Source organism: Salvia splendens, chromosome 2 (assembly GCF_004379255.2).
Source record: "Salvia splendens isolate huo1 chromosome 2, SspV2, whole genome shotgun sequence".
Taxonomy (NCBI): domain Eukaryota; kingdom Viridiplantae; phylum Streptophyta; class Magnoliopsida; order Lamiales; family Lamiaceae; genus Salvia; species Salvia splendens.
The window spans coordinates 27,824,986-27,839,694 of record NC_056033.1 but is presented as its reverse complement, the minus strand read 5'-3'; the positions used below and the strand labels follow the sequence as shown (position 1 = coordinate 27,839,694).

At 40.8% G+C, this 14,709-nt stretch overlaps 1 protein-coding gene and 1 long non-coding RNA gene across 3 annotated transcripts in view; both read right to left on the bottom strand.

Moving 5' to 3' along the window:
- Positions 1-919: 919 nt before the first annotated feature.
- LOC121777542 lies at positions 920-1,861 on the bottom strand. The gene has a single exon (XM_042174833.1). It carries the CDS (start codon positions 1,859-1,861, stop codon positions 920-922), a length of 942 nt encoding a protein of 313 aa, XP_042030767.1.
- Positions 1,862-5,584: 3,723 nt separating this feature from the next.
- Positions 5,585-14,709, bottom strand: part of LOC121792090 — a 37,005-nt gene continuing 27,880 nt past the window's right edge. Inside the window, exons 4-5 of one of the 2 annotated variants that reach the window (XR_006048832.1) lie at positions 6,163-6,292; positions 5,585-5,838 (exon numbers count right to left, since the gene is read on the bottom strand). This is a non-coding gene — a long non-coding RNA (uncharacterized LOC121792090). The remainder of the gene's footprint in view (positions 5,839-6,162; positions 6,293-14,709) is intronic. The other variant, XR_006048834.1, reaches the window with a different exon arrangement.

Genomic DNA, 14,709 nt, shown 5'->3' with positions numbered 1-14,709 from the left:
TCCGACAAACAAGCTTACTTCATCTTTCCATATCTCCCAATTCCCATTCAATTTCACCCAAGGGAGCACACAAACAACAAAAACACACAAAAGAAAAACACCAAAAATAAAAACTAAAATAAAAAGATAACTAACTACTAACACCAATATAGAATGCCATCATATTAGTTTAGAGTGCATGCCAAGATCACTCAAATCACCACGAATTGATTAACGGGGAGTCAAAAAATAGGGAGAAGAGAGGAAAAAGAGACCCAATTCCACTAGACATCCTCCCAAACTTATTCCAAGCCAAGGCAAGGATAAGTTTGAAAGATTGTGGAATTAGGGCGGACCTCTACTGATCTGGAGGGTGATGAGGCGGCCGCACCAAGCTGGCCATGAAATCCTATTGCTTTTTAGTTGGGCGCCGACCTTTAAAGGCGCGAGAAAGGTCTGACCGGGCGGGTGATTTTTGGCTACCACTTGAGTGGGACTCACCCACTCACTATCAGATATGGCATATATGATGTTCACATATAACCACTTTATTATCTCATTCCTCACCACATCCGGCAGAGTGTCACCTTCTCTTAGGAATGTATACTGCAGAGGTGGTAGAGGTTTCAGCTCCACTTTCTTGTCCTATTCTTTATCCTTGTCGTCTTCTTCTTCATTCCTAAGGGGTAGGAACTGATGACGGCATGATCTGGGGATCTCCTTTGCTGAATCTAGAGCACCTACAAACTCAATTAACTCATGGTTAGCATCAAACATATAAAAAAGATGAGAGGCATGAATTGAATAAAAAATACACCCATCTAGATGATCTTCTGATGAGTTGGTATAGGCCACCCTTTTAACACAGTCATCCACCGTGGTCACCACATTGCAATGCTACAAGCTTCCTCCGGGTTCCATGTCGTGCCTCTTCAAGGCCTCATAGATGGAAAAATGTTACACTTTGACCATTGAAGCGAAATGTGAGCTCTCCATTATCGACATCGATCAAGGCCTTCCCTGTGGCTAGGAAGGGTCTTCCTAGAATGAGAGGTACTCTTCTGTCTTCCTCCATGTCCAGTATCACTAAGTCAGCTGGGAAGACGAACTCATTTACCCTCACCAATATATCCTCCACGACACCCACTGGATAGGACACTGATCTATCAGCCATCTGCAGCGTGATGGTAGTGGGCTTCAACAAACCAATCTTCATCTTTTTATACAAAGACAATGGCATGAGGTTAATGCTAGCTCTAACGTCACATAAGGCATTCTCCACAAAATGTTCACCAATTGTGCATTCAATAGTAAAGCTCCCCGGATCCTGCTTCTTGGTCGGAAGCTTCCTTTGCAAAATTGCACTACAGTTTTCCGTCAAATTGACGGTCTCATGATGCCCCCACTTCTTCTTTTTTGGGATAGCCTCCTTAAGAAATTTAACATATCCAGGCATTTGCTGCAGTGCCTCAATCAGCGGAATGTTAATTTGTACCTTCTTGAAGATCTCCCAGAATTTAGAGAACTGCTCATCCTTCTTCTTCTTTTGTATCACTTGGGGAAATGGTACTCTGACCTCTGCTAGCTTAACTAGTGTGTTCACCCCGGGGTGAACTGCAGGAGGTGATGTCTCAAGTCCCTCATTTTCTGTCTCGCCTTCTGCTTCTTCCACTACTATAGTCTTTGGCTCAGCTACAGGCTTTGGTGAGATCTCTGGCATAGAAGGACCCTCATAACTCTTCCCGCTCCTCAAGTGGATCGCCTTGCAATCCTTAGGATTTACATTTGGCTGCCCTGGGAATTGCCCTGCCTTATGCTGGCCGCTCACAGCTTGAATAATCTGACTCATTTGTGTCTCTAGGCCCTTCATATGTACTGCCATACTGTGCATATTATTCTCCACCTTCTCAAGCCTCTAATTTGAATACTCTATGTTCTTATGCGGCTGCGTCATTAATGCATTAAGTATGTCCTCTAAACTTTTCCTCTGTGGCTCATTAAGCATTCCTTGAGAAACTGTGAACCCTGGTGGTGACTGTAAGGCATTGTTGGGGTTCCCATATGATATGTTAGGATGTGCCTTGTTCCCAAAATGGTTGTAACTTTCACCCTCTTGATTGGGGCAGGAATTTTTATAGTATCTATTGCCCCCTTGGTGTATGTAGCTTACATCCTCTACACCCTCTTGATGTTCTTACACCATCGGACTCGACCACATGAGATCTAACTTCTTGTGAATGACCTCCATCTGCTTGGACATACTATCCATTTGACTGCTCTCTGATACAGAAGCTACTCTGTGCACCTTGCTCCTCTCGTTGTTCCAACCTTCATCAGTAGAGGTTACTTTCTCGATCACTTCCATGGCTGCAGCTTCACCCATCTTTAGAAGTAATCCTCCAGCGCTCCAGTTTAGCTCGCGCTCTGCTTCAGGCAAACACCCCTTATAGAATGAGAGGATCTGATGTGTTGGGCTTAGACCATGATTAGGACACCGCTTCAATAGACTCTTGAACCTTTTCCAAGCTCCACATATACTCTCTTGAGGAGTCATTTCAAATGATAGAATTGATGACTGCCTCTTTAAGGCTTCACTCGAGGGATAGTATTTTGCTAGGAATTTCTCCACCATGGCATTCCAAGTGCGGATGGAGTTGGGCTCCATACTGTCCAACCAATCCTGGGCGTCATCCTCTAGAGAAAAAAGGAAACACCCTCAATCTAATATGTTCATCTATGACTCCATTTATTTTCGCCGTGTTGCAAATCTGGATGAACTTGGTGATATGCTTGTTAGGATCCTCCGTGGGTCGACCTCTAAAAGCATTGTTCTCAACCATATGAATGAGTCATCTCCTGAGCTCAAAAGTGTTAGCATCCACATTGTTTCCAACTGGTGGGTTTTCCACCCCATTATAGGCAAACATATTCTGCACTAGTATCCCATTTTGCCCTTGATCTAACCGCCTCTGCAAGGCTGCGAGTTGTTCTTGAAATTGAGCATTCGTTAAAGGAAGTGGTGGTGGTGGTGGTGGTGGTGGTGTATCATTATTCCCATTTTCGTTCTCCATCAGAATAGGAGAATGTGGCTCAAACTGAATAGGGGAGTGAACTGGTGATGGAGTGGGTGACGGTGATTCTTAAATTGGTGAAGGTGACCGTCTCTGGACTGGAGAAGAAACTCGGATCCGTTGATTTAGCCTCTTCAAAGCTGCTCTCATTCTGTTGGATGTTTCGATCTCAAGATCGATGGGCTCTAAAGATAGACTCTTAGAGCGTGTGTGCATACAACCTGAAACAAGAAAACACACGTTTTAGAGCTTAAAACTAAAATTAAAATAAAAGCAATAAAATCTGGAGTAGTAATCTCTATCTTTACCACGATATTAAGCTATAAAAACACAAATTGTCCCTGACAAAGGCGCCAAAAACTTGACTCGAATTATTTTAAACACGAGAAATACCCGCAAGTGTACGGGGCTAGTGTAGCATAAAACAAGGAAGAGTATCATATCTCACATAGACAAATTGTGCAAACTCAAGTACCATGAACCGATTTCAACTACTATCTAGACAATCCAAAGAAGTTGATTTGATTTTTAAAGCTACTAAACATAAACAAACTAAAAGTAAGCAATAAAAGATAAGTTCAAATAAGAGAACAAGGTCGAGTCTTGGATCCAACTACAACGAACACTATGCAAACAATTCAACAACTTTGATTACCCAATTGAAGTCTCTAGGATTACTTGGAAAGCCGCTAGTCTAGGCTAAGCCCCCTTTCCAGTGCGCTCAACCCGTTGATTAATCATTAATATTGAAGTCTCCTAATACTTCACAATTAACTCCTTAAAACAAAAGGTTCAAGCCCTCACTCTATAATTCCTTCTCTCGAATGCAAATTATCTAGGTGTTGTTCATTCTTTTATCACTCCTAATTAGGTATCTCTCGATTACACAAACTAGGTCAACAAACTCAATTGGTAGCTAAACAATTGAATTGAAAAAGCATAAGAACGAAACAAATGAATCACAAGAGCATAGGTAATCGAAAGTCCTTAAATTAATCCCAAACGTTCATTGTAGTCTTCACCAAAACTCTACAAAATGATTTAGCTACTCATATTCAACTCAAATTTACAAGAATAATCCATAAAATTGAATTGGACATAGGAAAACTTATTAAAATGCTCCCAAGAGTGGATTGAATGGCAAATCGTCTTCGTCTTCAATCATATTGATGATAGTGAGGGGATAGATTCTCTCAATTGGATGTAAGCATTGCTAGATTTGATTCACTCCATTTTAAAATGTTGGCTTCTACAATTAAATCTGAAATTCTGCATCTGATTCAGTTGTTTGATTGTTTAGGATTAAGGTGAATTTGATCATAAGAAACAATGATAGATAGGCATGGAATGAGAGAGGAGAAACTTCAAACTCATTTGAAAAAAGAGGTTGGTGATTGAAACTGAGACTTTGAGTAGAAATTTAATAGTTTTTTATCTCACATAGATATTTTTTCATTGTTTTAGATGCATTATTTTGGGATGAAAACTATCATTAGTTAAGTTTATTTAGTGACTGAGTTCAATTTAAGATTGATGCCATTAAATAGATAAATTTTAAGGACAGAGACTGAAATAAAAACTACACTTGGAATTAAGGGATTACATGAAACTAAACAAAGTTCATTAAACTAAAGTGAGTTGACCAAAAAATGCTCATATCATGTTGTACCAACAAAACTAAAATCCAAAAAAGATAAACTGAGCATTGTACTCTCTGCCATTAAATCAAAATGTAGGAATCCATGGCACAAAACACCTAAAATGACTCCAAATCTAATCCTCCTTGCTGACTTTTTTATTCTTGTTCTTCTGAGAGCCAACAATATCATCACAACAATTAAACTCATCCTCCAAGCATCTCTTAACAGAACCTTCAATGTTGCATTCATGATTAATCTCATTTGTTACACTTGACAAATTTGGGATGAAAACTATCATTAGTTAAGTTTATTTAGTGACTGAGTTCAATTTAAGATTGATGCCATTAAATAGATAAATTTTAAGGACAGAGACTGAAATAAAAACTACACTTGGAATTAAGGGATTACATGAAACTAAACAAAGTTCATTAAACTAAAGTGAGTTGACCAAAAAATGCTCATATCATGTTGTACCAACAAAACTAAAATCCAAAAAAGATAAACTGAGCATTGTACTCTCTGCCATTAAATCAAAATGTAGGAATCCATGGCACAAAACACCTAAAATGACTCCAAATCTAATCCTCCTTGCTGACTTTTTTATTCTTGTTCTTCTGAGAGCCAACAATATCATCACAACAATTAAACTCATCCTCCAAGCATCTCTTAACAGAACCTTCAATGTTGCATTCATGATTAATCTCATTTGTTACACTTGACAAATTTGGAGTAACAATACTTTTTTGATAAACCTGAAATAATAATAACAATAAATAATAATAACAATAAATAATAATAATAATAATAATAATAATATTAATAATAATAATAGAAATATAATCAGAGATCAATCAACATAAATAACATGAATTATTATAAGGCAAAACTTACACACAAAATATGATTACATTTGGAAGATCAGAACCAAAAATGAGATCAGATAACTTTAATTCTTTCCTAACTTCTTGTGAACCAAGATTTTTGGGGGTATACTTCTCAACAACATGGGGTATATTGCACACTTTATTCACAGTATGTGGATAAGATTTGTAATACTCCAACTGATTTCTGAATTGGAGCTTGAACAACACACTCTGCCCCACCAGATTCTTTCCAATTTCTTTAGCAATGTCATTCATTGGCAAAACCTGCAATATCCGTGATTTTAGTAAAAGCTAATAAATAATAAAAGCATCATATCAGTATTTTTTAAATAACAAATCTGACTATCAGCCCCTACAAATTCATAAACCTTTTTTCCTAACAGTTGGATCCCTTCCCTATCCCACACTAAAAGTGAAGCATTGCTTGTATCATCAACAATATTGACAATAAATTTATACCTTCATAAGATAAAAATTTCGAATATGTAACTTATCAAACATAAACTTATTATCCTCCGCTTCAACGTTCTTAAGATAAAAATTTAATACTATTATACCTTCTATAAGCATGGGAATAAGTGCTCTTACATAGTGAACAGATTAACTTATTATCCTCTGCTTCAACCTTCTTAAAACAGGTCTGACATGACATGTAATACCATGTATCATAATGTGATTTCACAGATACAATCTTTCCAAAAATCCAATATAAACCATCCTGTGAATAAATGGCAGAAATGAAATAAGAAGTTCATTTAACTGCCTCAATGCTTTCTTGTCATGAAATAAGGACATAACATGATGATCTTATGTAAAGAAGCAGATTACTTAGAATTTCAAAAATATATATTACATAACTCAAGTCACTAATTTCATTATTCTTGAATATTTTTGCAGGGGCTGAACTACATAAAAGTAGAAGTAAATGGCACCAAAGCAAATGAAGAAAAAAGTTTAAACTAAGTTGGAAAGGTCATCTATGTTCATGATAGCATTAGTTTCATACAATCAAATGAATAGTAACAGCAAGATATACACTGAGAAGGAGATAAAAGGGAAGAAGGAAAAGGTCACTCAGATCTTGAACCATAGGAAAACAGACATTAGTTCAGAAATGACAAAATGGTAAGCAAAACCAATTATGACAACATCTCAAGATTTAGTCTATGAGGACGAAAACTGGAGAGAATAATCGAACTGTTAACTATAATTGATAAATGCTAGTGAACAGAAGAAGTTAAGTGAGTGATTAACTGTTAGGGTATTTATAGAGAGAGAGATAGGGTGCCTGCATTAAATAAAAACACTGCATATTCCCAAAGAAATTAGAATAATGATAAAGGCATTTCATTTATCTCATAATAATATTTATTCCTTTTATATATCATTTAGGAGTTTTAGAAAAGATATAATCCATCTAACATTAAAAAAAAGTATAAAAACATAACCTGGACAATATTAGGCTTGGTAAAAAAAAATATTTTAAAAATTAAATTAGAGTTAATAACATATAAATGTGATAGCTAAAAGGTTAGGAGTTTTAAAACATATAATCCCTCTAACATTAAAAAAAAAGTATAAAAACCTAACATGAACAAAATATAAGGCTTTGTAATAACCCAAAAAAATGAAATAAAATGTAATTTAGAGTTAATAACATATTAATGTGATATCTTTAGGGTTGTGAAAGTTAAATAAAAATGAACTTTTCTTTTTTAATATTCACTAATTGGGCCTTCTGTATACATTAATATCTCATTTATTGGTAATCTGCAGTATTTAAAGGACACTTTTTGATAGGAATATTAAAAGGAATAAATGAAACCCTAAAGAGATAGCAGTCGGCTCTATCATTGAAGGAAAGAGAGAAATAAAACTTGCTCTCTCAATAAAGGAGAAGGGGAGAAGGAGAAGGAGAAGGACAGATCTGGAGCAGCAGACTCTCACATTGGAGGAAAAGCAGAGAGAAACAAATGTGGTTGTCTAAACAATTATTACAAAAGAGCAAAGGTGTGGTCCACTGGAAGGACTTGGAAAGAGGCCGAAAACACGAATAGAATGTGAATCAAGTTATATGGAATGATAACCAAACCGACTGGATCAGTTAGCAACTGTCGTTGCCACTTAATCAATGCAATCTAGCTCTCGCCCATTCCGCCTTGCCAAAGTAATTTATAACTCCCAATTTCGCATAACTTTAACAGTAAAGCGGCAAGTTCGGGGTCGATCCCACAGAGAAGTTGGTGTGTCGAGTGTGTGAGTAGTGAACAGGGGGGATAGCTGCTGCCACGCTTTAACTTGGGAGTTTTTAACTACTGGTTTTAATCTAGACAGAATTAAACTAGCTAGCTTGATCAATGGAAATTTAACTACTGGATCAAGTGAATTACAGGTAATTACAGAAAAGTAAATGCGCGGATTAAAAGCGAAAATAACTCTGATTAAACCAAAAGCTGAGTACAACGTGAAATTTAAACTAAGCTAACACTTTGAAATCTAAGAAAGAGGTAAAAACTGAGAAAAATCTCAGCGGGAAACTTAAGATAACGCTAATAGAAATGAGTATTCTGAACCGTCCCTTTCGGTCGCCTTTTAAACTAAGCTATCTAACTAAGCTAGAGAACTGAACTAAACTAAGCTAGAGAGCTGAACTACGCTAAATAACTAAGCTAAGCTAAACTAGACGGAAATTAAAGTCTCAGATGCCTTCTTGTGATGGCACACCCTCTATTTATAAGCTCGATTCGCCCGCCAGCTGGATAACGATCTTGACAGGGAATATTCGTTCATTATGAGAGTAAGCGACTCATTGATTGCTACGTGCTGTTCTTCTAGAATGACGACGCTTTTTGATAACAGATTCATGACTCAGCTCCGTCCTTGCGTCTCATATTCCAGCACGTGTCCCCTTCTAGAACGTCGTCCTTGATAACAGAATGGTGCGCTATATCCAGCTCATTTCCTCATGTGCTCTTCTTCTAGAAGCCAGCGGTTCCCACCTAACTGCTTGATCGCTCCCCCTTGATCAACTCCCCCGATTCTTGGCCTTTTATCGCCTTTTGTACTTGCTTGATCAGTTCGGCCTTGCTGCCTTGGTTAAGTGGTATTTCTGCACATTTAACACTTGTTTTGCGTGATAAACCGATCAAGTAGCATGTATTTCACCCTTAAACCGATGCATGAAATGAGCCTTATCAAACTGCTCACACTTAAAACATACTTGTCCTCAAGTATAAAGAAAAATAAAAGAAAAAGATAAGGCAGATTTCGGGCATGGTTTACTTATTTCACTAGTAAAGGAAAACGAAAAGAAAAATAAAACTATAAGATAAAAACACGTCTTCACATGTATGCATTAGACCGAATAATTTTCCAACATCATACCCGAGGTCGAGGTCAATTCATTTGTCAATAGCTTGTGTTCTTTCTCTTTCTCCTTTGCTTGATCAGGGTGTCAGCTTGTCAAGATAGCTCAATTTAAAAACCACTGTTGGATTCACTCAGTCACTCCTTTCTCACCAGAGATGTTAGGACTGTTCACTCGGTGTTGCCACAAATTTAATACTTTGAATCGGACTACACAAGATAGTTCCTTAATGTCTTTGTTTTGGGTTGTAACGGGGCTCAAGGGTAGTAACGTGTTAGGTTAGGGTCCTAGGGGTTCTAAGTTTAAATATAAAATTTTAAAAGAAAAATCACATGAGTCGAAAGCCTAAAGATTAGACTAAACTCGCTGGATTAGAATTGGGATATTTATTTCTTGGTGCTCCCTCTTGGTCAGATTTCGACCTTTAGCCTTATAACCTTCAGATTTCATTTGATCAACCTGATTGTCTAACTTGATCAACCCGGCTACCCTTTATTCCGACCATTCTTATTGCTATCCCCCTTTTGTTTCCCTTGACAAACTTCATTTCTTTGACCATCTTTCCTCATGTGATATGAAACTTTGAATTTGGTTTTAAGGCTTCAAAGAAAGGGAAAGAGTGTATGGGCTCGAATTAGCTACTAGGGGGTGCCTTGACTAATGAGGCGGGTTTGTGGAACGAAAGAAGAATACGGCTCAAATGGTTAAGTCCTAATGCCTTTAGTCATTACTACTTGTGCAATTTTCATCTCAATATTAAAAGTTAGCCTCTCGTAATTTTTTTCTTTTGTAAAAAAATAGTAGAAAGTGTTATACTTTTGGCTTATAAATCACATATAGAGAGGTTTCACAGTTGGTTTAGAAATTGAGCATTTCCATCATACTTGCGTCATTCAAATTGATCAAGTTTTTGCAATCAAGTTTTACATGTGAGCATACTGAATCCTTTTTCTAACTCTCCCAAAAAGTAATCAAGTCTTCCATTTATCCAATTTCATGTATATTGCCTATTTATTACTACTTGAAATTTGTTATTTTTGAGAAAACATTTTAGCATGTGTGATTTTATTGTAACTAACCCGTCCCCCCTCCCCACTGCATATAAACTCGTCCTCGAGGGACTGGATGCAGTGGAAAGAAGGGTTAGGCACAGGCGATGGCATAACAACAATCAAGGGAACTTCTCACACTTAGACCAGACACTGGGCTAAGTGTGAGGCAGTGCCAACAATCAAAACATGCTAATAAAAATAGAAAAACAGAACTTAAATACGTAAACGCAGGCAAACATAGATAGCAAAAATATCATGCATACTTCTCACACTTAGACCAGACATTGGGCTACGTGTAAGAGAACAAAAGAGCATGAGTATATACAGACCAACAAAAAAAAATGTTTGTAAACTTAAAACGAGCGGAGATATTGGGGGGGGTGTACTTCAAAGTTCCCTGGGGGGTTGACTCGGAGACGCTGAAGGTGGCCTGGAGGACATCGGGCGCTGAGGTGGAGGAGAGCTTGTAGAGGGAGGTGGTTGCATAGCGAGGGTCAATTGGCGAATAGCTTGCAAGACCCTGGATTGAGCGACCAGCTGGGCATTCGAATTCTCCACCAGCTGCGTTAGCAACTGCTCCACGCGAAGCATCCATTCGTTGATAGCGCGTCCAGCCGCCTCTGGTTTTGCTATGGTTGTTAGCTCCAACCTCTGCCGTGGTTGTCTGTCGGGGCTTGCCGGTTGGTCCATCGTTATCCTCATGTTCCCGCGTCCGGCCTCCTCTGTCTCCGCCTGCCTGATCTCTTGTTGCTCTGCCTACTTCTCCTTCTAAGCCTTCGAGATGAAGCGAAGTCTCCCGTCGCGCAGTCGTTCAAGCACCTGAATTCTTACAAAGAAATCAATGTTAAACAGTTCAGGTTTTGGGTAGCGACTGGGAAGCTCCACACCCTCCTGGAATTCCAGGGTCCAGTTTCGTCTTAGATATGCTCCGAGAAGGTGGCAGACTTTGAGGTGGCGGGCAGGGTGACTGACAATCTGACTTATCGAGTAGGCAATCCAATAGCCAAGGTGCACCCTCCTTTGCTCCTTCATGCACCACATAAAGTAGAGCTCGGCCAGAGTAAGGATTGCCAATGTATTGGCTTGGCCAAGGAGATTGCAGGCTAGGTAAGCTTGGGCAAGGCAGAGGGCCGGATCAGCAATATGGTCCCCTCTGGACTCAGAAGCTTTAAACTCGGGGCACGTCCGTTGCACAGGCTTTGCCAGCTGTCTGCTGATCAAAATCCGGCCTTTTCTAAGGAAGGCCAATGTCACGCCGGAACCACTCTCCACTGGCTACCTGGGCCTCGGTATGGAGTCCCATCCTCACTGAGAACTCGTTCAGGCTCATCTTTTGTTTATGCCCGAACACCCAGAAGGAGACGCTCCTAGCCTCCAAGTTTGTACTTTCGGTAAACCGGAAGGGTGTGAAGAATTCTTTAGCCAGGCTCGTGGGCACGAAGGCATCCTCGATCTCCAGCAACCAGTCAAAACCAATCCTAGTAATGTACTGGGTAAATCTATCCTCAACCCGGATCGTCTCCAAGGCTGGCTGGTGGAGTCTCCTGCCTGCCTTCATCTGTTTTGTAGCTGTCACCCTATGGTGGACCTCCACGTTCCACTTGGGGTTTTCAAATACCAGCATCTGCTGGAGGAGGTCCGTGGTCAACACCACAGTTTGTTTGGCATATTCGGCAGCAGGGGGTGTTGCAGGTCTTCCTTGTCGCCTGCGGGATGTACGGGCCCACCGAAGTTCTCTTCCCTCTGTGTCGCTGCCCTCAACTTCTTTTTGTGGAGGGGCTGGTTGGTCTGCATCAGTAATAATGATGCCCCGGGATGCGGGGCGGATTTTCTTCGGAGGAGGAGGAGGAACACTTTCCTTTCCCTTCCTCTTCCTTTCACGTTCAGTCCTCTGACAGATGTTCTTGACAGCCCCTCGCTCTTCAACGGCCTCACTGGCCCCTTGGTTTATCGCCCCAACGTTGACCGCACTACGCGAGGTCTCTCCACTTACTTCGCCCCTTACGTGCTGGCCGCCATAGCCCCTACCTCCGCCACCACCCGGTTGACCTCTAGTCTGCGCGTCCGGCGGCGCAGTGGCTCATCCTCTCTATCCGGGACCGACTCATCCTCTGCATATAGAATGAAGTTCCATTCCACCTCCCTTTGTTGCATTATTTCGTTGGGAGGAGTTGGAAGGTCCTCCGTAGAATCGTTGTTAACATTCACAACCTCGATTGGTTGTGTCGGTCCTAGGAGGGTAAGGGGGTAGAGCCTCCGCCACTTAGTGGTATCGGAGCGTCGGGAGCAGCCGTGCCCTCTGCATGTGATGGCGGCATGGATTCTGCTTCTCTGGTCGGGACGACGGCGGGTTGCGCTCCCTCCCCCTCAGAGTCATCCTCACTGTATTGTACTAAGGGAGCGACGGGTGTAGGTTCTGTGGTGCGAAGTGGGGCTTGTGTTTGGGTGGTGGATGTGGGGTTTTGGGATATGGAGGCAACGACCTTGTCTTTTGTCAGGATCACTCCCATTTGGGCTTTTACAGCGGCGTAAACCGTCGCAACATCCACGTCGGAGGGGAAACTCCGGAGGATTCTTGTCAAGCGCCGTTGAGCTTCTTCGTCCACCTCGGGTAGTGGAGTGGCGACGCTTGTTTGAGGTGGAGCGGTGGTTGGTGTAGGTGGGCTAGGGTTTTCTATATGGGCTTGTGAGGAGGTTTCTTGGTTATCACTATCAGCACGGGTACTGGAAGAGGAGGATGAAGTCGAGAGTTGTTTAAGCAACATTGTCACTGGTAATGTGGGTAGGTCTTGGTAGAGAAGATGATGTTCTTGAAAAATGGATTTTAAAATTGGGGAGAATTCTTGATGAGAACAATACGACCGATATGTAGGCGGCTTGGGTAAAAGTGATATACGAATCTGAAATCTACTTTTTATAATGAAATCGCGGCTGTTGGGATCTTCTACTGTTGAGATCCTTTCGGCTGTTCAGATCTTTGCGACTCTTCACGTACGGGCACGCCTTTTCAGAGTGTAAGCTGGTAAAGCTTTTCTGATACGTTTCATCCTTTTAATGCAGCAGTTGGCGCTTCCTGGCACCTCTTAAGTGACTGCACACTCCCTTTCATCACCTGCCCTGATCAACTCAATCACTGTACCACCAATTAAATTCGAATTGTACTGATCGAGTAGACAATAATTTTTTATGAAAAACTCCATTAGTTTCGCTTGATCAGTTTCCTTCCTTACTTTCGACTTTTAATTTTAAATTAAGAAAATAAATTAACATGATAAAAACTATTTACACTAGCTACTTAAGAAGTTGACCAGGATCTCTCAGGATGTCACTTGATTAAGTCTTTGTCGCCTGATCAAGCAGACTTCCCATAAGTGCCCAGTCACCCCTTTTTACCTGTCTACTAGAGAGAGTTAGGCATTAGTAGTGGAATGTCGTCCACTACAAATGCCTACATTCCTTCTCTGTATGGCTTAACCCTATGTCCATTCACTATGAAAGAAGGTGAATCAGGATCGCTTCCTTGGAGTTCGATTGCTCCATTCGCTCGGATGGCGATAATGGTATAAGGACCTATCCACCTAGATCTGAGCTTTCTTGGTATCAATTTCAGTCTGGATTGAAATAGCAAAACTTTATGTCCTATCTTTAGTTCCTTCTGGCGAAGGTTCTTATCATGCCACATTTTCGTCTTTTCTTTATACCACATGGCAGAGTCATAGGCGTCCAGGCGAAGCTCTTCCAGCTCTTGTAACTGCATTATCCTTTCTGGAGCTCCAACCTCGGTATTCATATTCATTTCCTTGATCGCCCAGTATGCTTGATGCTCAACCCCCACCGGCAGATGGCACATCTTCCCAAATACCATTCGGTGTGGGGACATTCCAATAGGCATTTTGAACGCTGTCCTGTAGGCCCAGAGTGCATCCTCCAGTCGACGGCTCTAGTCTTTCCTCGTGGGATTGACCGTCTTCTCTAGAATCGCCTTGATTACTCTATTAGAGATTTCAGCCTGGCCATTGGATTGTGGGTGATAAGGTGTGGATAGGCGGTGGTGGACTCCATATTTTCGCATCAGAGCTTCAATAGTTCTATTGACGAAATGAGTCCCTTGGTCAGAGATAATAGCTCGTGGCACTCCATATCGGGTAAATATGTTAGATTTCAAAAACTTCGCCACTTCTCTGGACTCACAAGTCCTAGTTGCCTTCGCCTCGATCCATTTGGACACATAGTCGAATGCCACCAGTATATAGAGATTACCTTCAGATGCGGGAAAGAGTCCCATGAAGTCCGTTCCCCATACATCGAATATTTCACAGACAATAATGGTGATCTGAGGCATCTCGTCTCTAGTAGATATTCCTCCAGTAAGTTGACATCGAGGGCACTTTTTGCAGAATTCATAAGCATCTCTATGGATAGTTGGCCAATAAAACCCACTATCAAGTATTTTCCTTGCTGTTTTCTTTGGCCCAAAATGACCCCCACAAGCTAGTGTGTGACAGTGGATCATTACGTCTTCCTGCTCCCATTCTTGTATACAGCGTCAGATTCTTGATCTGCCCCCATTTTCCATAGGTAAGGATCATCCCAATAGAAATATCGGGAATTGCTTTTAAGCTTGAACTTCTGTGCTCTTGAAATTGCGTCACTTCTGGGTAACTCCCCCGTTACCAAGTAATTAGCAATGTCCGCGAACCATGGCTCCTTCCTCGT